This window comes from Heteronotia binoei, chromosome 11, assembly GCF_032191835.1.
Source record: "Heteronotia binoei isolate CCM8104 ecotype False Entrance Well chromosome 11, APGP_CSIRO_Hbin_v1, whole genome shotgun sequence".
Taxonomy (NCBI): Eukaryota; Metazoa; Chordata; class Lepidosauria; order Squamata; family Gekkonidae; genus Heteronotia; species Heteronotia binoei.
The window spans coordinates 5,523,461-5,548,875 of NC_083233.1; the positions used below are offsets into that span (position 1 = coordinate 5,523,461).

The 25,415-nt window shown below is 49.4% G+C and overlaps 1 protein-coding gene across 1 annotated transcript in view; it reads left to right on the plus strand.

Annotated features, from left to right (window-relative positions):
- Positions 1–1,128: 1,128 nt before the first annotated feature.
- VSIG4 (V-set and immunoglobulin domain containing 4) overlaps positions 1,129–25,415 on the plus strand; it is a 29,964-nt gene continuing 5,677 nt past the window's right edge. The window contains exons 1-4 of the mRNA XM_060249529.1: positions 1,129–1,265; positions 12,828–13,190; positions 13,977–14,255; positions 18,213–18,293. Of these exons, the coding sequence (XP_060105512.1) occupies positions 1,169–1,265; positions 12,828–13,190; positions 13,977–14,255; positions 18,213–18,293 (820 nt within the window). The 5' untranslated portion in view covers positions 1,129–1,168. The remainder of the gene's footprint in view (positions 1,266–12,827; positions 13,191–13,976; positions 14,256–18,212; positions 18,294–25,415) is intronic.

Genomic DNA, 25,415 nt, shown 5'->3' on the forward strand with positions numbered 1-25,415 from the left:
CACCAGCAGAACATAGGGTTGCCAAGTCCAATTCAAGAAATATCTGGGGACTTTGGGGGTGGAGCCAGGAGACTTTGGGGGTGGAGGCAGGAGACATTGGGGTGGAGCCAGGAGCAAGGGTGTGACAAGCATAACTGAATTTAAAGGGACGCCCCCTCCTCCTCACAGGAGCCACCGGAGGGGGGGGGGAGCAAGGCCAAAAGTGGCCAGCCCTGCCAGCCAGCCGCTCTCGGCACCTCCTTCTCCGCGGCCGAAGGGGGCTTGGAGCCCAGCCTGGCCCAGACGCTCCCTCCTCCCCGCGGGAGCCGCCGAAGGGGGGGAGCAAGGCCAAAAGCGGCCAGAGGGCGGCCAGCCCGGGACAATCGCCGCAGTCCCGCCGCCCATGCCACTCACTGGGCCACGCTCCTTGGCGCGGTTTCCCCCCTCCCCCCGCTTCCGTTTTTTTGGGGGAGCGGGGGAAGACGCTGGAAATCCTGGGGTCCCCCGCCAGGGCGGGAGGGTTGGGAAGCCTAGCAGAACACGGGTGGAGGCCAAGAGAGGTGCTGCTGCGAGTCTGCTGATCTGCTGCCCACCCCCCCAGGTCTCCAGAGCCCACGCACTCCAGTGCCCACCTATTCCTCCAGCTCTTCCAGCATCTCCGCTGCACTTTCTTTCCATGCCGACATGCACAGGCAACATCGTTATGAACTCCCGGCTAACACAAGGCCATCAGTCATCTCTCCAGCCATGAGCTTCTATGGGACAATCAGGACTTCTAGCCCTTGAACTCCTGGCACATTTTTCCAGCTCATCAGGAGTCAGAGTTTCAGCACATTCTCTGGTCCTTGAGACTCCTCCACTGCGACACAATACTGGGGAAGGGGAGAGGAGAGGAAAGGAAGAAACAGGAGAGGAGAAAAATGTGCTGGAAAAGCATTCTGTGCTATCAGAAGTTTTGTGATAAATAAATGCTATCAGAATCTTTCAGTGGTGCCGCAGGTACTGAGGCCCGTGCATTTCCTTGTTGCTTATTTCTACGAAATCACAGTTTTGTCCTGTGGTTTTATCAATGCATTTGTAAAGAAGGAGGGGGCAGAAGCCATGTGAGATCCCAGATAATATATGAGAGAAGAAAAGGAAGTTGGGCTTACTTCACTCCTGGTCTCTGAGGAGGGCATGAGCTCTCGGAATGAAGAGCAGGGAAGGCCTGGGAGAAGCTCTCCGGAGGATGGAACAGCCCCTGTTGCTATGGCTACTCCTTCTTGCATCCACTGGCTGTGGGAGAGGTGAGTGCCAGGCATGCCCACTCCACAAATGGGCACAGAACTCTGCCTAGAGGTCCCGCTTGGCCACCAGCAGCGGATGTGGGGAGGGCTGTCAAATCCAGGTGGGGGGAAGATTTATGCGATTTGAAGAGAAACCAGAAAACCTAATTGAGACCAAAGCCTGGATTTTAACATCACACTACTGGCTCAGGCTCTATTTTAGAACTGAGACAGGCTCTCTCTTATCTCTTTTGCAAAACAGACTGCACTATGCCTCCTGGAACTCCAAGATTATATCTAAATTAAGCCAATTTGGTATCCCTCTCAATGACTTATCATTATCAGAAGAATCTTATATTTCTACATTAATCAAACGATTACTTGACATTGAGCAGCAAAAGCTATTCTCCACCCAACCCCATATTTGTTCTCCTGCTATGCTCGGTCTCACTAATCACTTTGGAGAAATGCCCCAATATTTTTATAATCTTGATATCCCTCTCCAACGCAGAGTCTTTCTTCTGGCAAGGGTTAACACATTCCCCTCTAGAATGCTTTCTAGCAGATGCTATCAGATCCCGAGACAAGAACAGCTATGTCCTTGAAGTCTTAACTGTCTGGACACAACAAAGCCCATAATTGTGGAATGTCTTCTGTATGAGTTACCCCATGAAAAACTGCTCTGAACTTGGCTCTATCCCAAAAGGTATTTGAATACTAAGTAGAAATGTCAATTCCTTTTAAATGATTTGGTCCCCGAGATCACTAATGCTGTCGCCAAATTTCTTACAGAAGTTCTTAAAATTCAAAATTTCAGATAGCAATGTTCTTTACTATACTTATCTGTATGGATCTGATTCCCTCCTAGATCTGATTTCCTCAGCTCAATGTTTTATATGCTGCCAATTTTCTTAGGAATTTTTTAAAATTTCCAACAGAAGAAAAATTGCAGATTTATACCCCTCCCTTCTCTCTGAATCAGAGACTCAGAGTGGCTTACAATCTCCTATGTCTTCTCCCCCCATAACAGACACCCTGTGAGGTGGGTGGGACTGAGAGAACTCTTACAGCAGCTACCCTTTAAAGGACAACTCCTATGAGAGCTCTGGCTGGCCCAAGGCCATTCCAGCAGGTGCAAAGGGAGGAGTGGGGAATCAAACCTGGTTCTCCCAGATAAGAGTCCGCACACTTAACCACTACACCAAACTGGCTCTCTTTTACTGCTTTTAAATTCATTTAATCTTCTATAGACCTTATTGCTATGTTACAATGCTTTATTTGCTTTTGACTGTAGATATGCCAAAAAAGGTCTTTGAATTGAATTGAATTGAAATCCAGGTTGGGAAACTCTTGGGGATGTGGGGCTGGAGCCTGGGGAGGGCAGGGACCTCAGTGGGGCCCAAGGCCACAGAGCCCACCCACCAAAGCATCCATTTCCTCAAGGATCTCTGTGGTCTGGAGATCAGTTGTAATTATGGGGAATCCCCACCGCAGCAGTATTTAACCCCAAGAAGACAAAATACCTTGTTTTGTGCTGTAAATATAATATTGGGGCTGTTGTGGATGGGTTCTCCTTTGGTGGAGGAGGGGTTCTCTGATGAAAGGGACAATCGGTGTGAAATGCTAAGGATTCTGGTTAATGGAACTGGATGCAACCTCTCGACCTCTAACCCTGTGGGATGAGTCTGTTGAGCAAATGTGGGCACGAACAGATGTTGGGATGCATATGGCAGCCCAGATCAGTTGTACCCCTCTTGGATGCACATCTGCAGAGGCACCAAGTTTGTGCTTGAGTTTGGCATGCCAGGGGGTGACTTATGTGCACGAGGCTGCTTGTGTGTGCAGATCTCTTGAACATGAACATATGAAACTGCCTTATACTGAATCAGACCCTTGGTCCATCGAAGTCAGTATTGTCTTCTCAGACTGGCAGCGGCTCTCCAGGGTCTCAAGGGGTGCGGTCAGATGGAACATTAACTGCGACTCACCCACGCCCCCAATGCGGAGTTAAAGTGGACGTTCAGACATTCACATCTGTCAAACGATGTGGAGTCATTATCATCCCGACTTGCTCTGCATGTATATCGGGTTAATTTGACTGTAGAAAAAGTCCGGTCCTTTTTCAAAACAGCAGCACAGGATTGGCTTTTTGTTGTTTGGACAGCTCACGCGCGATACTGCCTCTCACCTCACAGATATGCGCATTGCCAGATCATCCGGGAATCTGAGGTGATGCTTCTGCTTCTCCAATCAACACAGGATCGGCGGGGGGGTGGGCGGGGGAACGTTATTCCACTATTCAGAACAGGAAAAAAATCTTTTTTTTCAATGTGGAGGATTTCCAGATATCATTGTCACTGCCAATTTCTAGAAAAATAATTCCTGGCAGTTCCGTGGTTTGGATTGGCAACGTTAATTCCGGAAACTTTCCCCCTTCCCCCCTGCCGCTGAAGCAAGGTTTGAGTTCCCAGCTCCAAACAGTTGGGCACATGTTCAATGGACCCCCCCTCCCAGAAATCACCATCACCGTGTGATCAATCAACTGCTTTTCACTAACGGGACCAACCCTTTATACCACTGTTCATGTGAACGCCGCCATGTCGGATTTTTCTGCCCCGGTCCAGAAAAAGGCTCTTCCATCTCGCTTTAAGTGGTAGGTCTGGCCGCACCCAAGCTGAGGTTTTTCACACCTATTTGCCTGGACCCTTTTTTTGGAGATGCCAGGGATTGAACCTGGGACCTTCTGCTTCCCAAGCAGATGCTCTACCACTGAGCCACTGTCCCTCTCTTCATTGGTTGTAGGCTAGTTGAGAGTCCAAACAAAAGGACAGACATTTGCAGTGACCCTCCTGGCAGCTGCAGAAACAGTCCTGAACAAGGCTGTGGAAGTCTCCATGAACATTAGAATGGCTGCAAAGATTCTGGACCAGAAGCAGAGGACAAAAATGACTGGGCCAGTAACAAGGAGCACTTTCCCCCTTCATTAAAATGGGAGGCATTTCACTTTTAGACACCCCACCCTGGTTTTAAAATCTGAGTCACAATTGCACATCCTCAGTCATAACTGCACACCCTCCCCACACACTTGCTCTTGTGCATGAGATGCCATTACGTGCCTCTTGATTGGCAGGAGGGAAGTGGGAAGCCTTGACTCACACAGATCGATGCAACAGGCAGCCTTCTGGGGAGGAAGGGAACCCAGAGCCTCTCTGCATTATTCGGAGGAGATGAGCTGTGAACCACGCAGAGATGCCGTGTCAGCCAACTGCAGAGGCTCAGAAGACTGCTTGATTGCGCTTGGCCCTTGAGCGCTTCTCTCTAGCTGCTCCTGTCACAAGACCTGGGCAATCCGTTCACTGGGGCAAAACAGACTCGGTGTCAAGCTGATTCTCAGTGCAATTGGAACATACAATGCAAGTTCTTTTTGGGGGGGCGGGGGGGGGGAGGGACAAATAATTTGGCACTTATATCGGTAGAAAATTGAGATTCTGCTTAGACTTAATTTTCAGAAGGAAGCTGCTGTCTCCAAAGCTGGCAGTCCTAACAAAAGAACTTTGTTCTCCTGGTTCAGACCAACACAGGAGCCACCTGAATCCAGAGTTATGTTTAACAAAAGTGATTGGACTTTAGTTCAGTGGGAAAAGCTTCCTGTCCGCATTCACATTAGAAAGCGGGTGAGGTGTACAAAATTACAGACCCAGGGATGATTTATCTGCTGTCTTGCAACATATTTAAATATAGGCTTGTGGCAAAGCATGTTTTATATATCTTCCTAATAGGAATGTGCTCTTTGTTTTTATGAGCTGAAATTGACTCCTCCCTTCAGGCACGGCTACATCCTCACTGCTGTGTTGGGGAAATATTTACCTGCCTACTTTCACACTGTGTGTGAAATACTTACCTGCCCACTTCAATGATTTCTTCAGCCATCTAGTGGATTGGAGAGTTAATGTAGTAGGCTTTCAGGTGCCAAAAGAAGCCTGACCTGTTAGTTTTCAGATGTTGAAATTGATCATATAAGCAAAGAAACTTCCTTTGATTTATTTAATAAGTGCTACTTTATTTATTTATTTATTTATTTTTAAGTGGAAGCATCTGAGGTGTTTGTGCCTGTTGCAAAGTGGCAGGACGCATCTGATTTCCATGTAGCAACACCATCCCGTTGAGCAAGGACAATGAACTTTTCCCCCAGTGCATAAAAGCTGACCAAGTTGCATGATTTTCTGGTATGATAGCTTCTTCACAAAAGTCTATCGGGATGTGGGTGGGTGCACATAGAAGACGGCAGCTGTATAATCAGAATTCAGGACTGCCCCATGCCTAGGATCAAATTCTCTACATACTGTTCTCCAATCCCTTGCATTTCCATGTGTACAAAAAGACCCGGACCATTATTGATTAATTGATATTTAATAATTATTATTTAATACCCCTCTCTTTCATTTCATTGGACCTTGTGGCGCTTTCCTTTGCTTTCCGCCATCACAAGGAGCCTTTCCTAAGTCCTGGTGGCCAGGGAAGGATGCTGGGGGGGGGGGGGAGGCCCCACCTTCACTGGAATGCTTCCAGAGCATGCACCTAGGCAATGTAGAAAAGATACTTAGGACTGGCTGACTCACAGCTTGCCAGCATTATGGGGGTCTTTGTTCCCAAATGTTGAAAAAGATTCTCTAGTTATTGGAAAAATCCAAGAAAAGAGACCATGGCTGCAGTCACACAGACTAAATAATTCACTTCCAACCTGCTTTCAATACACTTTCCAAGTGGATTTTGCCAGTTCACACAGTAAAATCCAGTTGGAAGGTGCACTGAAAGTGGATTGGAAGTGCATTGTTTAGTCTGTGTGACTGCAGCCCATGACATCTCATTCTATCCAAAGGGAAGAAATCATACAATGTACTCCACAATGTTTACAAGATTTTCCTGAACTGAAACATGGTTTATCAAATGGGCAAAACTAAGGGCACAAAAGAGCCCCATGGTGCAGACTGGTGAAGCTGCAGTACTGCAGTCCTAAGCTCTGCCCTAAGCTCTGACCTGAGTTCGATCCCGGTGGAAGCTTGGTTCAGGTAGCTGGCTCGAGGTTGACTCAGCCTTCCATCCTTCCGAGGTCAGTCAAAGGAGTCCCCAGCTTGCTGGGGGGAAAGTGTAGATGACTGGGGGAGGCAATGGCAAACCACCCCGTAAAAAGTCTGCTGTGAAAACGTTGTGATGCGACGTTACCCCAGAATCGGAAACGACTGGTGCTTCCGCAGGGGACTGCCTTTACCTTTTGAAGGGCACGAAACTGCCTTCATAAAGAGAGCATCACTCAGACCAAACCAAGCCCATCTACAGGAAAGAAAACACTGAGTTCTCTTGCCCTTTCACTCACAACACTGACCTTGGATTCCTGGAAGAGGGAATTTGCAGTGGCCAACTGAAACATAAACACATGCTCTGAAAATGATTTAAAAAGAAAAAATCTTAGAACTGAATATTCTTCATACTTTTCTTAATTAATCAAGTCTGACCCCAAAGTGGCAATCAGCATTTCCCTGGGCGTGTAAGAAAGGGCCACGAGAACTAAACAGTGATGCAACCCTTCCTGTCCTTCCTCTCAAGATAAAATGCTGATTGCCACTTTGGGGTCAGACATAGGGTTGCCAAATCCAATTCAAGAAACATCTGGGGACTTTGGGGGTGGAGCCAGGAGACATTGGAGCGGAGCCAGGAGCAAGGGTGTGACAACCATAATTGAACTTCAGGGGAGTTCTGGCCATCACATTTAAAGAGACTACACATCTTTTAAATCCCTTCCCTCCATAGGAAATAATGAAGGATAGGGGCACCTTCTTTTGGGGCTCATAGAATTGAACCGCCTGGTCCAATCTTTTTGAAACTTGGGGGGTATTTTGTGGAGAGATGCTGGATGCTATGCTGCAAATCTGGTGCCTCTACCTCAAAAAACAGCTCCCCCAGAGCCCCAGATACCCGTGGATCAATTCTCCATTACTTCCTATGAGAATAAGTCTCCATAGGGAACAATAGAGTTCACTCCCCTCCCCCCGTTTTCTCTCCCTCACTCACACACCCGCTTAACTGTCTCTGGTGCAAGTGGGCAGCCGGGTTGGTCTGAAGCAGTAGAACAAAGCAGGAGTCTCTGGTGCCTCCACAACGAGGTCTGGAAAGTACAGGGGCTACCTGCTCTTTTACGCACACACTCCCTTGTCCGAAAGGAAAGCAAAACAAACAGAGGGGCTGCACTCTCAAGAGGTCTGCTGTTGCTAACCCTCCCCCATGAAGTACTTCCTGCTCCAAGTTAAAGGCATACACACATTTTAAAACTATACCTGTTTCCAGGTCCTCCCCAAGATCTAGAGGTACAGGGTGGCTGTGGGGGAGGAGCTTCCCCCGCCAGCCAGCTGGCTGGGGAAAGCCTGTAAAACTGGGAATCCCCGGCTGGGACCTGGGGATTGGGGAGCCTAAGGAGAAAGGAAGGGGCAAAGAGAAGCTGCTGCGATGGTGCTGGGTGGGAGGGGAAGGGAAGGGGCGAGGAGAAGCTGCTGTGATCTGGGCTGGGTGGGAGGGGAAGGGAAGGGGCAAGGAAAAGCTGCTGTGATCTGGGCTGGGTGGGAGGGGGAGGGAAGGGGCAAGGAAAAGCTGCTGCGATGGTGCTGGGTAGGAAGGGAAGAGAAGGGGCGAGGAGAAGCTGCTGCAATGGGGCTGGGTAGGAAGGGAAGAGAAGGGGCGAGGAGAAGCTGCTGAGATCGGAGCTGGGTGGGAAGGAAAGGGCCCCAGTTTTCCCCCACTTCCGGATTTTTGGCGAGCGGGGGAGGAGGCTCCAAATCGGGGGGGTCCCCCGCCCAGGGCGGGGAATTGGGAAGCCTAGTCAGACATGCAAAGGCAAAACTGAAATCTCTCACTCACAAGTGAAGCACACCACTGTTATCTACATGAGTGTCTCCTGGAAGGGTCATATGTTCCAGGGTCCTCTAGTCCTAATGCCGTGTAAGCATTCTGTGAGTCTTCAGATCTAGGCTTCATGAGGGTTTAGCTTGTGAAAAGACAACTGAGACGTGATAAGATCGCCATCGTCAAGTCCTTGAAGGTCAGACCAGAACCAATGGATTGAAATGAAATCAAGAGTTTTGTTGCTCAACATCAGGAAGACCTTCCTGACAGAGCAGTTCCTGAGTGGAACAGGCTTCCTTGGGAGGTTTTTAAACAGAGGCTAGATGGCCATCTGAAAGCAATGCTGATTCTGTGAATTAGACAGATCATGAGAGGGAAGGCAGGAAGGATTGCATCACTGTTTAGTTTTCGTGGCCCTTTCTTACACACCCAGGGAAACGTTGATTGCCACTGTCATGATCCTGGGCCTAGCGAGGCTTGCAGGCCCCAGGAAAGCCTGCTTAGGAGTTACTGGGAAAAGCCTACATCTCCCAGGATCCCCTCTGATTGGGTAGCAAGGGGTTTGGAGGGAAACCGGCCCAGAAAGGGGTGAGGCCTGGGAAGAGAATATAAAGGCTGAGCCCAGGAAGTGGGGGGTTCTTTCCCTGGAAGGCTCAGCTAGAGGCAGGCTGTGCCTGGAGAGCTGGAAGCAAAGGAAAGGCCCTTATCCAAGGGGGGGAGGGGGGAAGTGTAGCATTAGAGTAGGGATGGTAGAGATAGATGGTTAGGGCATTCGTTTATTTTCCCTTCACCCTTTTACTGTTTTATGCACCTTGTTAATTTATATTGCACTGGAATAAACCTTTCGGGTTGTTGTTCACTCTGCCCGGACCTCACGCCCATTATTTGGCCTAGCTAAGGGAGGCCTGGAAGTGCTTGGGAGGGAGTTCTGGGCCTTCTCAAGGGAATCCTTAACCCAGAGTGGTGGCAGCAATTGGTAAGACCCCCGAGTGGCGACAGCCACTTTGGGGTCAGGCAGCAATTTTTCTCCAGACCAGTTTTGCCAGGGATTCTGGAGGTTTTTGCCATCTTCCGGGCTCAGAGCAGGGTTCTTGTATTGTCTGTGTGCGTGTTTGTGGAGGAGGTATTTGTGAATTTTGTGCATTGTGCAGGGGGTTGGATTAGATGACCCTGGAGGTCCCTTCCAACTCTATGATTTTATTATTCATAATGGCTGGTTGTGAACATATAATAAATAAAATACCATGTGGATGTATGTTGGGATTTTTGCAAGTGTCATCCTTCAGTCATGAAAGCTAAAGCTGTTGTTTCTGTATGTTAATATTAGTTAATTAGCATTGGTCCAATGAGATGTTGTTTTGAATCTTTCCACCAGAGAAGGGAATGAATTATTCCTAACGAGATAAGCTCTTACTAATTGAGATTGAAAATTGGCTAACCAGTGTATTGAGTGATGATACATGCTGTTTTGCATGTACTAATGGGGTGGAGCTTTGGGGGGAACTTCTTTTCCTTTGTTCCACACCCACACAAACATGAGTTTGAACAAAGAAGCAAGATGTAGAACTAGTAGGAATTATAGAATCATAGCTGGAAGGGGTTCCCCCAAGGTCATCTAGTCCAACCCCTGCACCATGCAGGAAACTCACAAATACCTCCCCTTAAATTCACAGGATCTTCATTGCTGTCAGATGACCATCTAGCCTCTGTTTAAAAACCTCTAAGGAAGGAGAGCCCACCACCTCCCAAGGAGGAAGCCTGATTCACTGAGGAATCGCTCTGTCAGCAAGTTCTTCCTAATGTTGAGCCGGAAAGTCTTCTGATTTAATTTCAACCCATTGGTTCTGGTCCTACCTTCTGGGGCAACAGAAAACAATTTTGCACCATCCTCTATATGACAGCCCTTCAAGTACTTGAAGGTGGTGATCATATCACCTCTCAGCCACCCTCTCTCCAGGTTAAACATACCCAGCTCTTCAACCTTTCCTTGTAAGACTTGGTCTCTAGACCCCTCACCATATTTGTTGCCCTCCTCTGACCCATTCCAGCTTCTCTATATCCCTCTTAAAATGTGGTGCCCAAAACTGAACACAATACTCCAGGTGAGGTCTTACCAGAGCAGAATAAAGCGATACCATCACTTCACGTGATCTGGACACTATACTTCTGTTAATACAGCCCAAAATTGCGTTTGCCTTTTTAACCATCACATCACACTGTTGACTCATGTTCAGCATATGGTCATAGAATCATAGAGTTGGAAGGGAACTCTAGGGTCATCTAGTCCAACCCCCTGCACAATGCAGGAAACTCACGAACACTTCCCTCTAAATTCACAGGATCTTCATTGCTGTCAGTTGGCCATCTAGCCTCTGTTTAAAAGGAAGGAGAGCCCACCACCTCCCGAGGAAGCCTGTTCCACTGAGGAATCACTCTAACGGTCAGGAAGTTCTTCCTAATGTTGAGCCGGAAACTCTTTTGATTTAATTTCAACCCATTGGTTCTGGTCCTACCTTCCGGGGCCACAGAAAACAATTCCACACCATCCTCTATATGACAGCCCTTCAAGTACTTGAAGATGGTGATCATATCACCTCTCAGCTGCCTCCTCATAAGGACATAAGTGAAGCCATGTTGGATCAGACCAGTGGCCCACCCAGTCCAACACTCTGTGTCACACAGTGGCAAAAAAACCAAAAAAACAGGCACCATCAGGAGGTCCACCAGTGGGGCCAGGACACTAGAAGTCCTCCCACTGTTGCCCCCCCAAGCACCAAGAATACAGAGCATCACTGCCCCAGACAGAGAGTTCCATCAATATGCTATGGCTAATTGCCACTGATGAACCTCTGCTCCAGATGTTTATCCAATCCCCTCTTGAAGCTGTCTATGCCAGCAGCTGTCACCACCTCCTGCTGCCGTGAATTCCACATGTTAATCACCTTTTGGGTGAAGTAGTATTTCCTTTTATCAGTTCTAACCTGATTGCTCAGCAATTTCATTGAATGCCCACGAGTTCTTGTACTGTGAGAAAGCGAGAAAAGTACTTCTTTCTCTACCTTCTCTATCCCATGCATAATCTTGTAAATCTCTATCATGTCACCCCGCAGTTGACGTTTCTCCAAGCTAAAGAGCCCCAAGCATTTTATCCTTTCTTCATAGGAAACCGTTCCAATCCTTTAATCATTCTAGTTGCCCTTTTTTGTACTAAGACCCCTAATGGACCCTAGGCATCCACTAAGACCCCTAAATCCTTTTCACACATACTACTGCTAAGACAAGTCTCCCACATCCTATAACTAAGCATTGGATTCTTCCTACCTAAATACAGGACTTTACATTTATCCTTGCTAAAATTCATTTTATTGTTTTTAGCCCAGTTTTCCAGCCTGTCAAGATCATCCTGTTTCTGTCTTCTACTGTATATGCAACCCCTCCCAATTTAGTATCATGTGTAATTTTAATAAGCATTCCCTCTATTCCTTCATCCAAATCATTGATAAAGATGTTGAACAAAGGAGGCCCCAGGACAGATCCTTGAGGCACTCCACTTTGGTGTGGAGAGCCAGTTTGGTGTAGTGGTTAAGTGTGTGGACTCTTATCTGGGAGAACCGGGTTTGATTCCCCACTCCTCCACTTGCACCTGCTAGCATGGCCTTGGGTCAGCCATAGCCCTGGCAGAGGTTGTCCTTGAAAGGGCAGCTGCTGTGAGAGCCTTCTCCAGCCCCACCCACCTCACAGGGTGTCTGTTGTGGGGGAGGAAGGTAAAGGAGATTGTGAGCCGCTCTGAGACTCTTTGGAGTGGAGGGCGGGATATAAATCCAATATCTTCACTTGTCATTCCTCTCCAAGAGGATGAGGAACCATTCACAAGCACGCTTTGAGTGTGATCTGTCAGCCAGTTACAGATCCACCTAATGGTAACAGGATCCAACCACATTTTACCAACTTGCCAACAAGGATAGTATTTGAAACCTTATCAAAAGCCTTACTGAAATCAAGATAAACTTTGTCTACAGCATTCTCCTGATCCAAGAAGGTAGTAACTTTCTCAAAAAAAGAGAGATAAGGTTAGTTGGTCAGGATATTGTTTTTCCTCCATACAACTCTTCGCTGATTCTATGTAGTAAACTTTCTTTTTCTTAAAAGCTAAGCACACTCACATCTGAGTCTGCTTTATTTTGGCTGCACTACATTGCTCTGCTAAATGTATCCAACAATATGCAACATGGCTGTTCTTTGTTTGCAAGAAGTAAAGGAGGCCATTCCAGGTTGGCTGAAGTTGTTTCTGGTTTCAGTTGTCCCAGTCCAGGTTCTTATTAGCATGAAAGTGACTTCTGTGGAAGAGAAGTCTGGTAAAACCACAGAGACCAACAAGATTTGGGGTGGGGTGGGGCATGAGCTTTTGACAGTCAAAGCTCCCTTGTGGGATACCTGACAAAGAGAGCTTTGACTGTCTAAAAACTTCTTTCTCCCCACCCCCCTTCAAATCTTTTTGGTCTCAAAGGTGCTCCTGAACTCAAATAATCTAGCCCTTCTACTGCAAAGTACCACGGCTGCCCTCTGAGACTACCTTTGTGTAAGAGAGCCTGTGATTCATTCCCTGGCATGCTGTTCTGCGATCTAGAGACTGCTCGACTGATTTTGTGGGGTTGTCATCTGCTTAGAGCTGTCCTGTTTTGCTTGCAGCCCTGCTGGATCTAACTGGTGTCCAGGAAATTGAAGGGACTTGGAAAGCATCTGTTTGTGTGCCTTGTGTGTACACGCCCTCTGCTGGCTTCGAACAGGAAACTGTCTTGTGGAAAACCTCTCTGACAGATCACAGCGTTAGGACCATTTTTCGCCGGGATCCTATCTCTGGGGATCAGACGCTCTTGACACATTTCAAAAACAGAATCCGTGTTCCAAAAGTCCCGCCTGGAGATGTCTCCCTCCTAATTGAGGATCTGGAGATGAGGGATCGTGGACCGTACACCTGCGAAGTTGTCTGGGTGTCAAGAAACAAGAGCAGGATGACAAAAGAAAGGACAACTGTCCTCAGCGTTGTCAAAGGTGACCCCCAGGGGCTGCGGGGCAGGCAGTGGGTAAAAATATAACACGTTTTGTATATACTGAGCTTTCCTTATGCAAGTTTCTAAGCTTTGTTTGTGTCAGCTTGTATACATTGAAGTTTGCTTTATGACCTGGTTTGTTTATTTACTGTTAACTAACCCCATGCCTTGTACCATACTAACCATAGTATTGTAGAGGAATGTGGAGAATGGCCAGGAGGGGGAAGCCAAAGTGCCAATAGGCTTTTTGAAGCGTAAAACATCTAGCCGGTTCCCAGGCGCCTGGCAGGAACAAGAAGAGACGAGCAAGGCCATCGCAGGGGAGGAGAGACTGCTTTGTAGGTGGGAGATAACAGATAGGCGCCCTGGCTATTCTCAACAGAGAAGCCCCAGTTTTATTGTGGGAAATGATTTAAAACCCCTGTCCTTTGATGTGTATCCATATATGCTCATGCTTGCACCCCTTTCGTTATTAGTATCAACGAACCTGCCTAGTGAAATGCATTGCTGTAATCAATAAAAGGAAACTTTGTTTTCAACAAAGCTAAGCTTGTTCATTGTTGAAACTTCAATGCCCCTGCACTGACAGTTTGGCTTTCCCAAGAGCAATGCAGATGAAGGGTAGAAGGCTCCCCAAGCTATTCTCTACCCAGAAATGTGGCCTTCTGGCTGACTCTGCACTCCCATCCTTTGATTGCCCTCCCTCCCTCCGCTTCCTCCTGTGTCTGTTTCTTGTTCAGTGCCTGGCTGCCGTAGCTGCTCAATAAACGTTCTCCCTGTTCTCCAGTTGCAGTGACCAAGCCCCTCATCACAACTGAGAGCCCGGGGTCCATGCTGCCCAGAGGGTGGAATACAAGCTTGACCTGCCACACCCGTGGCTCCCCTCCAATCACATACCGATGGTTCAGGGCACTGGAAAGAGGAAATGAAGACCAAGTTGGTCAGAACGCTGTTCTCCGCTTTGACAGTCTGCAGGAATCGGACACAGGAACATACTTCTGTGAAGTAGAAAACCAAATTAGCTCTGCTGTCCAGCGGAGTGATGCCTTTCAGCTAACTGTGAAAGGTAAGAACTCTGAATCACATAAAAGAGTGACAGAAAGAGGAAGGATTTTAAGAAACACCATTAAAAAGCATCTTCTAGTAAAGTTTCACCCCCTAGACCAGGGGTCTCCCAACATGGTGCCCACCAGTACCTTTCTTGCTGCCCACTAACATTTTTAGAAACTAGGTGAGACCAGGTGGGACTTTTGCCTGGTAGGACTTTTACTAGGATCCTGGAAGTTTTTTACCATCTTCTGGGCATGGGGAAGGGGTCACTGGGGTGGGGGTGGGGAGGTAGTTGTGAAGTTCCTGCATTGTGCAGGGGGTTGGACCAGATGACCCTGGAGGTCTCTTCCAACTTTATGGTTCTGTGATTCTATACAAAGCTACTTCCTGCTGAGCCAAACCTCCAGGAGCCCCTGGGATATCTGATGGGCTGGCAGATTTAAAAAAGAACATTGCTTTTGGCAACAGCTGCTCCCACAGCACTAGGATCGTCACTGTGTGACAGAAGATAAGGTGTGTGTTTGCAAGAAAATGCTTTAAAACAAGATGTTCATTTGAAAAGGAAATAGAACCTCTGCCAGAAATAGTGAAGAGTGTTCTTAGAGGTATGCATAACCTCACTCCCTGACGTATTGTGGTTGACTTCACCTTCTGTGGCAGCCGTTTTGCAGTTGACCATCTCCTGTTAGGGATGCCAGTCTCCAGGTGGTGGCAGGGATCCCCCCAATTTTAGGGCTCCCCTCTGATGCCAGCCAGCTGGCTACTATAGGGAAGCCCTGCCCCCAACTGTCACTTGGGGCCCTGCTCAAAAAGAGGACTTTCTTCTAGCTCCCGCCTTGCAAGGGACAATTTTGCTCCTTGCAAGGCAGCAGCATGTGGGGCCTGTTCTTTTCAAGCAGTGCCACTGGCTCCCACCTCGCGAGGCGCAATCTTTGCCTGTTGCAGGGCAGGAGCCAGCAGCCCCCCACTCCCCTCCCCCGCAGCGTTCCCTTTAAACGGTTGGGGGGAAGCAGGGGTGTGTGTGTGTGTGTGTAAAGCAGTGCGTTCAGATGCTAGAGTGATTTCAGCATAGCTCTTTATTTAGCGAAAACCAAACTGAGAATACATGTGGCAAGGAAGGAAAGGAAAGGTCCCCTGTGCAAGCGCCAGTCGTTTCTGACTCTGGGGTGACGCTGCTTTCACGACGTTTTCATGGCAGACCTTTTACGGGATGGTTTGCCCTTGCCTTTCCGGTCATTAGCGGCCCCGTGGCGCAGAGCGGTAAAGCAGCAGTTCTGCAGTACTGTGGGTCTGAACTCTCTGCTCATGACCTGAGTTTGATTCTGGTGGAAGCTAGATTCAGGTAGCCAGCCCAAGGTTGACTCAGCCTTCCATCCTTCCGAGGTCGGTCAAATGAGTCCCCAGCTTGCAGGGGGGAAAGTGTGGATGACTGGGGAAGGCAATGGCAAACCACCCCGTAAAAAGTCTGCCGTGAAAACGTTGTGAAAGCAATGTCACCCCAGAGTCAGAAATGACTGGTGCTTACACAGGGGACCTTTTCTTTCCTTTCCCCCAGTCATTACACTTTCCCCCCAGCAAGCTGGTTACTCATTTGACCGACCTCGGAAGGATGGAAGGCTGAGTCAACCTCGAGCCGGCTACCTGAACCGGCTTCCGCTGGAATCGAACTCAGGTTGTGAGCAGAGGGCTCCGACGGCAGTACTGCAGCTTTACCTCTCTGCGCCACGGGGCCCTTACACAAAACCTGCCACCAAAACACCCCCGCATACAACTAACCAATAGGAACAGCAGACATTGTGCAAACCTCATTCACTGAGCACTAGTCACTAGAGGTTCCCTGATTGGCTGGCTCTGCAAGACTGGCCAATCTGAGTGCAGTTGCCAGGATCCTTTCTTCCAAAGGGTCTTTGCTTGAAGCTCCTGATACACGACAGCCCTTCCTTCAAAGACAGGATGGCACGGTGCTGGCTGCAGCTCGTCCTGCCTTCCTTCAGCAGGACCAACTCTTGGTTGTTTTTATCTCTTTGTATGCCTTTCGTTCTCTTCTAATGATGTGATTTTGGTGGGGTTGATAGAAATGGTTTTAAGATGTGATTTTAGATACGATCTTAAAGGCGCCTGACTGGACTCAAAATTGGTTCTGCTGCTTCAGACCAACACGGCTGCCCACCTGGATTTAGCGATGTAGGTTTAAAGTTATAAGCCGACTCAATGGCCTCTGTGAAGGGCAGAAACATAGAGTATAAACGTTGTAAAACGAAATAAATAACATTTTAGTTTGCTTTCATTACTCAGGTTTTCTCAACGCTTTCTGGGGAAGCTGCCAGTGTGTGTGTCCCTCTCCTTACCATCACGAGATGTTCCCAGGCAGACCACCAAAGATTCTGTTATTAACGGAGGGGGTGGCAAAGTCTGATGTCTGGTGCTTTCTCCTTTCAGAATTCCCTGCCCCGAGTCCAGCCTCTGAGACTGCCCTTGCTGAAAGAGGGGAGCCATTTTGAAGGGTGGCTGAATGGGATGCCGGATGGGGACTGGAGGGAAGCTGCTGTAGGGTTGAGTTTCCAGTAACTAGGATTTTCCAGTAATTTCAGCTGTGTGCCTCTTTTTTGTCTGTTGGGTAGCTACTCCACAGCTTCCTCTACGTGTTATTTTGTAGGGTTGAGTTTTGCATGCAAGGGATGACCTTGAGGTGGCGCTTGGTAATCTGATGGGCAGCTGGCCTTCAGTCTGCTGAAGCCGCTCTCTCCTTGGACATGGAAATGACCTCAGCTGCCCGTGTTCCTCTGCACAGGGACACTCTAGGAAAGGGACCCGCAGCAAGGGAGTGGGGGAGCCACGGCACTGGCTAACACCTTTACTGGCATCTACCAAGTGTTTTTAAGATAGTAGGCAGGGTCAGGTGGAGGCTTTGACTGCCCTTTGGAGGTTTGATTGGCTGTTCAGATTTTAAAAAAATATTTTGGCAGCAGCTCCCACCACAGCACAATGATATTCCCTATGTGCCTGAAGGCAGCCATTTTGTGGCCGGCATGCAGGCCCATAGCCATGGGGGGGCGGGGCTGTGGGGGCCCTGCCCCCTGATTTAGTGCCCTCAACTCGAAGCCTGGCAACCCTACCTTCTGTGGCAGCCATTTTGTTGTTGACCCCACCACCCTGTCTCAGAATTCCAAAGGTGCCTGCAAGCCGAAAACCATTGGAGAGCCCTTCTCTGTATTAAGATTTCAAGTATTCTTTCCTCTAAAATGGATAATTTCAATAGCATTAATCTGAGCCATGCTGGGTACTGAAAACATTCCATTTACTGAGTGTTGCAGTTATGCAGCTGGATAATGTATGTTGCACTTGAGACTGGAGGCGGGTTATGGATTCTTCAAAGGCCATCAGAGACACGACCCTTTCTACGGGGGCCAAAGTAGGTGTGATGGGGCTGACTTGCCGCTTTGGACACAGATTGCCCCAGCCAGACACGTCTTGTTTTTCATTTTCATTTATTCCATTTATACCCCACCCTATCCCCAAAAATGGGCTCAGGGAGACTGACATCATAAAACCCAGCAGGATAAAACAATAAATGGGTTAAAAAAGGAATGGCAATTAATAACAGAAAAAAGTACATAGAAGTGACCCCCAAATGGCAGAGTCTGGAAATAACAGAAGACAGCAAGGCACTGGGGAGGGGCTAGAGGCGGGGGAGGCCAAAGCAGTTTGGTGTCCCTTACCTCAGCCAGAAGCCTGGCAGAACAGCTCTGTCTTACAGGCCCTCATCAGATCTTGGAAACTAAGCAGCCCTGGTTAGTACTTGGATGGGAGACCCCCAAGGAAATAAAGGGTAGCTATGCAAAGGCAGACCATGGCCAACCACCTCTGTTGCCTTGAAAAACCTGTGGAGTCTCCAGAAGTCAGCTGTGACTTTGCACCCCTCCCCCCCTTCATGGGGATTTTCTTTTCTGACACATGTCCAACTTTGTTGCAGGAACAGTGACTGCAGAGTGGGAAGGCAGGGCAACCACTGCCAGCCCCCTCAGCACCAGAAGGTTCACCCCTACAGAAAAAGGTGAGGAAAGACATAACCTTGAGGCTTTCAGAGCCTTGCCACACCACCACGCGCACAGAGCTGGCGCGTGGGAGGCGGCAAACTAGGTGATTGCCTAGAGCACCAGCTCCCAGCAGGGGCAGGGGCCCCCTTCCTGCTTGCACCGTCCCTGAGCCTCTGCTGCTCTTTTAGCTCTGATCCCTCAGAGCTGAAAGAGCCGCATTTCCCTCCCCCCGCAACCTCCAAGGGCGTCGGGGAAGGGAAAGGCTGAATGTTCTTTCGGCTCTGAGGGATTGGACGAGCACGCAAAAGTTTGTACTTGGGGTGGTGTACGTTGGGGTTCTGCCTTGGGCGGCAGAACCCCACGTGCTGGGCCTGCAGGTGCACCCTCCCTACCCTCCAGCATTGCCCATGGGGACAGTGGGGGTGGGGCCTCGCCTAGGATGCCAGATGCCTTGGGGCTGCCCCTGCACGCTTCAGTGTACTGGGTGGCATACACATTCTTTGTAGTTTACTGGGAGCTTCAAACGAAGACCCTTTGTTGGAGAGGCTCCTTGCAGCTGCATTCAGAGTGGCCGCCCTTACTGAGCCAGCCAATCAGGTAATATCCATTTGAATGAAGTCCACTGTTTGAGAGGCTCCTTGCAGCTGCATTCAGAGTGGCCGCCCTTGCTGAGCCAGCCAATCAGGTAATATCCATTTGAATGAAGTCCACTGTTTGAGAGGCTCCTTGCAGCCACACTCAGAGTGGCCACCCTTGCTGAGCCAGCCAATCAGGTAATATCCATTTGAATGAAGCCCATGCAAATGAGGGTTCTGAGCGTTTGTTTTTCTGTTGGGGTGTTTATTGCTGGAGGTGTTTTTTGGGTGGAGTTTCTGTGTATATAGTTGTGGCTAGCCACATCCCAAATGTGTTTTCAGTTGGGTTTTTGCTAATAAAAGAGCTTTGCTGGAATCCCTATAGCATCTGACCCACTACTTTTCATCCTTTAACTATTCTGGAGGATGCTTCCTAGCACTCCCCCCCTTCTGAGGGAGGCTCACACCTCACCTAACACACCTTCCAGCCTTTTCTCATAAGCAGAGGGCCTTCCACCTTAAATGTGTTTTTTAGGTTGGTGAAGTACCTCGACCAACTGGGGATACAGTCAGATGCCCTTGCTTTGAGGAAGGGGAACAATGTAAGGAAAGCATTCCTGTCATGCTTCTCTGGTTCCAGGGTTGTGTGCATATGCCTAGTTTCAGCTGTATGTGGTGGTTCCAACATTGTATCACTTTCCTTCTGTATTGAATTCATAATTGTACTTAATTGCTTTGTATTGGCGGGGGGGGGGGGGCTCAGCCTCACTAGCTCTTTCACAACCAGGATGCTTATCAGGTTGGCCTAGTGATGTCATTCTCCACCAGGATTTCTCCTCTAGGCCGACTGCTTTGAAGGTACTGGAAATAGTTTGTTGGGAGACACCTGGATGGGGAAAAGTTTGAACGGACTTTTGAGCTGGGATATTCTGGTGGGGTAGTTTGGCACTCAGCATTAACCGTTGATTGCTTCCATATAAAAGTAGGGAGTTGACCATTATAGTTAGTCCAGACGAGAGCTGTCCATGCATTAGATTTATTCTTCAGTTTTAGTAAAGCCTTTATCAGTGAATCCATCTGAGAAGTTTATTGAAGCTGACACCTCGCTAAACCTGACATGAACCAGCGTCCCAGTCTCAGCAGGAAGGGTTCTAACTTGTGGTCCAAGAAACATAATGCTGAGAGAGCCAGGCATGCTGGGAGAGCCAGCTCTTGCAAACGGAACAGCCCTGATTCTGATCCAGGTGGGAAGGGGCTGTCATCCCCCCCTCTATGCGGCTGAAGACTGCTCTTTAAAAGGAAGGGGATAACTTTAGGAATTCTGTGTGAGGGAGGCAGAATCAGTGATATTTAAAGGTGACCTGGAAGGCAGAGCTCAGAGTCAAGGCCTGAGGGAGGAATGCCTGTGTTTCTTTGGCCTCTGTGCCATGAGGGGTCAGGATACTCTCTCCTTCTGGAGTCCAGCAGAATGGCTGCAAATCTGAAGTGTGTGCATGCGTGTGTCTTCCTCAGGACCGTTGGGGGCCAGTCTTCTTTCCCAGCAGTTAGGGGTTGGGAACAGGGTTGTAATGTTTGTTTGGGAAATTCCTGGAGATTTGAGGGCGAAGCCTGGGGAAGAAAGGGCTTGGGAAAGGCAGAGGCCTCAGTGGGGCCAGCCTCCAAAGTGGTCCTTTTCTTTAGGGAAACTGATCTCTGGAGGTTGGTTTTGTTTCCATGAGATCACCAGGCTCCACCTGGAGGTTGGCAACCCAAGTTGGGAAGCAGGCATGCCAGCCAATACCTTCTCCACAAGTCTGGTCCCATGCGCTCATGGAGAAGAGAGGAGTGTGTCCAACGTTCCCTGGGGGTGCAACAGTCAGGCCTAAGAGCCTGCCACAGCCTGCTGCAGATATGGCTGGCCTCCAGGGGGCGAGAGAGAGCCATGTTCTCCAGCATCATTAGTGGGATTCTTGGACGCGTCTGAGACCTATTCTCTCCAGACTCTCTGCCCAGAGTGCTCAAAAGCCCTCTTTCTTCTGACACTTTCAATGCAAAAGCATCACATTTCTTTTAGCCTTGATTCTCAGTGCTACAGCATAGAGCAGGTCACCATAACAAAACAAACTAGCTTTCCATCGTGGTAAAAGAAGTCAAAACTGGCTCAAACTCAGGCAGCCTGGCCTCCTGCCACAAGGCCGGGAAGACTGTCAGATGCCAAATATGCAGGATGGTGGGTCTGTCTGCCACGGAGAATGTGTTTTGCAGGGTGGGGGGAGGGCCCTCTCAAGTTCAGCTGAAAGGTCTCGGGCTGCAGATGCTGAAGAGGGACCTTGGATGGCCTGCAGCCAGCCAGAAGAGGCTGGGTTCTATTGCATCCCCGGATTTCAGCTTAATATCCATATTAATTGTTTCATACATTTGCATATTGCATCTGCCCCTCTTTCCAAGCCAAGAGGCCGCTTCCTCTCATCCCCCCTTCCCACAGGCCCCCTGTTCTTGACTCAAGAGGGAGCCTGCCAGACCTCCAGCTCTCTGTCCCTTCCCCCACTAGATGGGAGCATGCCAGCACCTGGTCTTCCTGGAAGCCTACCTGTCAATAAAATGCCTCCTGGGCACTTTGGGTGAGGAGGGGGAGGCCAACTGGTGACAAAACCTCAGAGCCTCCTCCTCATCATCATCCTCAAAGGTGTCCAAGGAGGCAGGTGTGCCCCCCCTTCACCTGTGTCCTCAGGACAGCGAGAGTCAGTGTGGGGCAGTGGGCAGAATGATGGACTAGGGTCTGGGAGATCCAGGTTTGAAAGCCCCTCCTGCCCTGGCAGCTTGCAGGGTGACCCCTGGGGCCAGTCCCACCCTCTCTATCTAGCCAGCCTCACATGGAGGAGAGGAGAACAATGTGAGCTGCTTCGGGTCCTCAGTGGGGAGAAGGGGGGGGGCGGAATGGACTAAATAAATAATAAATAGGCATCATTAAAGGGAGGAGCTGCATCAGTGAAGGGGCCTCAAAAACTGGTGTGGAGATGCCTGAGAAAGCTCTCCTCCTGGAGGGGGCCGGATGGGCATCTGACTCCCATTCCACCTGGATAATATGAGACTGAAAACTCACACACACACACGCCACAGAACTTCTGGCTCTCTCTCCTTGCATGCGGTGACATTTTAGGATCTGTGATATAATGACAGATTCCCCTTCCCTTCTGTTCTGTCTCTCTCTCTCACACACAAGGATGTTCCAACTCTTTCCTTCAAAATCGTATTTATCGGTTTAGGGCTCTGGATATTGTTGTAGTTCCTCTCCTGGCTCTTTCTGACCCAGATAGGGGTGATGGAACAGTATAATACCCCCTGGCCTCATGAGCCTACCTCAGGCAGGGGGAGTTGTTGGAGGAGGATGGCAATAGCTGTGTACAAGTTCTCTCACCCTGCAGTTGCTTCACAGATGCCAGCTGCTTCTTTCCTGCCTCACCTTGATCTTTGGCTTGATTTGCAGATCTGGTTCCAACTTCCCGAGAGCCTCAGAGGAGGGATGGTGAAGTTCAAGAGCACACGACTGTCCACTCAGGTATGGGAAGCTGAAAGGGGAGCTGCCCCAGTGTTCTGCTGATGCTCCAGAGCAGGGGCCCCCACCGTGGTGCCCATGGGTGCCATGGCACCTCCTGAGCCTTTTCCTGGCACGTGTCAAAGAGTTTTCAGAAAGTGGGGGCAGCCAGCTGGGACCTGGGGCAGGGAGGAGCGATGCCCAGTGGAGCCCGCTGTTGTCACCTTGCCCAGGAGCCACCCATCAGCTGTTCAGGGGGAGGCAGGGAGCAGTGGCATGAGAAACCAGGCGGGCCGCACAGCCAGATGAGCCCACCCCACGCTGGCTGCACAGTGGGCTTTCACCCTGCGACTGTTTGCAAGTGGATATTTCTATCTCACGCAGTAAAATCAAATAGCAAATGGTATTAAAATGCCACACACCCCTTGCCACACCCAAGAAACCTCGAGCAGGGCATCCCACCTCACTTGCCCTCTCAAGCAGACGAGAACGTGCCAGGAGACCTTGGCAGGCAGGCGCAGAAAGGCCATCCTGAAGAGAAGGGGGCCAGGCCACAGGGATTCATCCTGCCTTGCAGAAGGTCTGGGATGGTTCAGTTGCCCAGATGGGATCCTGAGATTAAGGACAGCCTGCCAAGGGCAGCAACTGGAGCCACTGCTTTCCAAGCCAGCCACACGGAAGCAGTCTCTGCTCTTTTGCTGCAGCTCCTCGGACGATCAGCCTGCCCGTCTATGTCATCATCCTGATTGCTGTGCTCTGCCTGGTGGTGCTCCTCGCAGTCTTGATGGTCGTCTTCTGTAGAAGGAAGCTCAAGCCTGGTGAGTCGCTGGCAAGGAGAGAGTGGAGAGGCACTGGGGAGTTCTCTGGGACCCTTTGGATTGCAGGAGGGTACTGGTTTTAAGAATCTTATTTAGTTTAACAGAGTGCCCTTGAAACAAAATAACTACCACTTTATTCTAGAATTGCTTGCTGGATAATGTGGGGTAGAGAGATAGACAGTCCCTGTGCTGTCTAACTAACAGATGGGTGGGGATGCTGAGAGGCACCCTGCTTCTCCATCTTGAGTGCACGGGGTGGGGGAGAGAGAGAGATTGCTTTTCCCTAAATAGGGTTGATCTACACTTCGAAGGGATTCTGTGGCCCTTTCTGCATTTGTGTTTACCATGGCTCTCTCCTCCCACCCCCTTTGCTTCAAAAACTTGGCTCCATATTTACTTGCACACTCACCTCACTCTCCCATCAGATTTTTAAATTCCTTCCACATCCTTTCCCAAGCATTCTGCTGTCACTCCACTCAGGGGCGACCTGGGCACCCCCCTGCCCCCACAGGCAAAGCTGGAGGGTACACGCGGCAGTACAGAGAGGCCATGTGCCGCCCACTCACTGTTGCTCCGCCTTTTGGAAGTGGAAGTGGAGTGATGGCAACTGGGCGACTTTGCTGCACTGCCATGCATGCCCTCTCCACCCTCCGGCTTTGCCTATGGGGCCGTGGGAGGGGGCAGATGGTGGGCTGGGGCGGGCGCTGCAGAGGAGGCTGGGTGGCGCATGGCCTCCTCCTAGCGGGCCTCTCCTCCCAGACAATCAGTTGCCCTGGAGGCAGGGGTGGGGTGAAGGCCCAATCCAGTGCCCCCTCCTCCAACCCATGCCCCAGGTCAGGGGGGTCATTTGTATGAGGGCCAGATCTGGCCTTGTAGGGCTGGACCTTGTGTGTATCTATTTAAGGTTAGGTAGCAGAGATATAAACTTTATAAAGGACACAAACACAAGTAAACTGAAAAAACTGAAAACATGCTTAAAACATTAGCACTCGTTGGTATTAAAGGTGCTTTCTTTGTATCTCTCCCATGTGATACAGAGAACTGGGCAAAGGAAGCTCTGGCTCTTTCCTTCCTTCCCCAGGGAACCAGGAGAGGGAGGAGCCTCAGCTGATAGAAGGAAGACAGGCTTGGCTCAGTGTTAAGACCCTGGCAGTTCAGTGATCACGCGCAGCTCATTCCAGGAATGATTGTTTATTGATACACAGCAGTTCAAGGCAGGACGGACTTTGCAAAAACTGGCTTGGCGGGCTTGCGCTTGTCTCTTATAGCTTTAGGTAAAACTGTTACATGTTCAAAGGAAAGCAGGAAGCAGCAGTCCCTCCCCCCAAGTCTTTCCCAAGTCCCTTCACAGGTGCACATAGTCTTCTGAGGGTGACCTTGGCAGCCCCTGGTAACCTTGAGACTAGGCGGAAAGGAATGTGATAACTGTTACATAGAGACAGGTGCAATGCAACTAGAGAAGCAAGGAAACGAAAGTGCTTTAAGGAAAAAATGGCAAGGCATCTTGACACTCAGTAGCTCTGCTGTGTGATTGAGAGAGCCTAGCAAAGCAAGCTATCCCTCCCCCACTTCCTCCCCAAGGGAGGAGCCTCAGCCAATGGAGAAAATAGAGACTTTGCTCTGTAGCTCCTGTGTGGTTCAGCAAGCCTAGCAAAGCAAGCTGTGATGCAGAAGGAAGCAAGAGAGAGGGAGAAGGAAGCAGACAAGAGCCAGTTGCTTGGGGGGGTTGATAAGAGCCTTCAGGGGGCCTGATTTGGCTCCTGGGTGGCATGTCTGACACCCCTGCCCGAGGCAGCCACTGGGATCATTTTAGATCATTTTCTGTTCACTTTTAAAATGTAAGTCCAAATGTGCAAATCCCTGACAGGAAATACTCCTTTTCAGAGAGCTGAAGGATGGCATAGAGCCACATATGCCCAGAGTGCACACAGTGATTTTTTTCTAGATATTTTAAAGAGTGCCTCAAAAAGGTGGGTTTGATTAGTCAGATCTGCCATGCCCCCCTCAGCTCTCTTGAAAACTTTCTGTCTGCAGCCTATTGTCAGGAGACAGTGATAAAGAGACTCACTCAGCCAATCACCAGCTGCACCAGTGCCAGGTGACTCAGGCGTATGAGAGGCAGCCTCTTTTGGATCAGAGGTTTGGGGCATTCCCAGTGGCCAAGACTGCTATCTTGGTCTGCTATCTGGCTGGTTTTCCTTTCAGATTTTCAGCGGATGCTATTCACTGTTT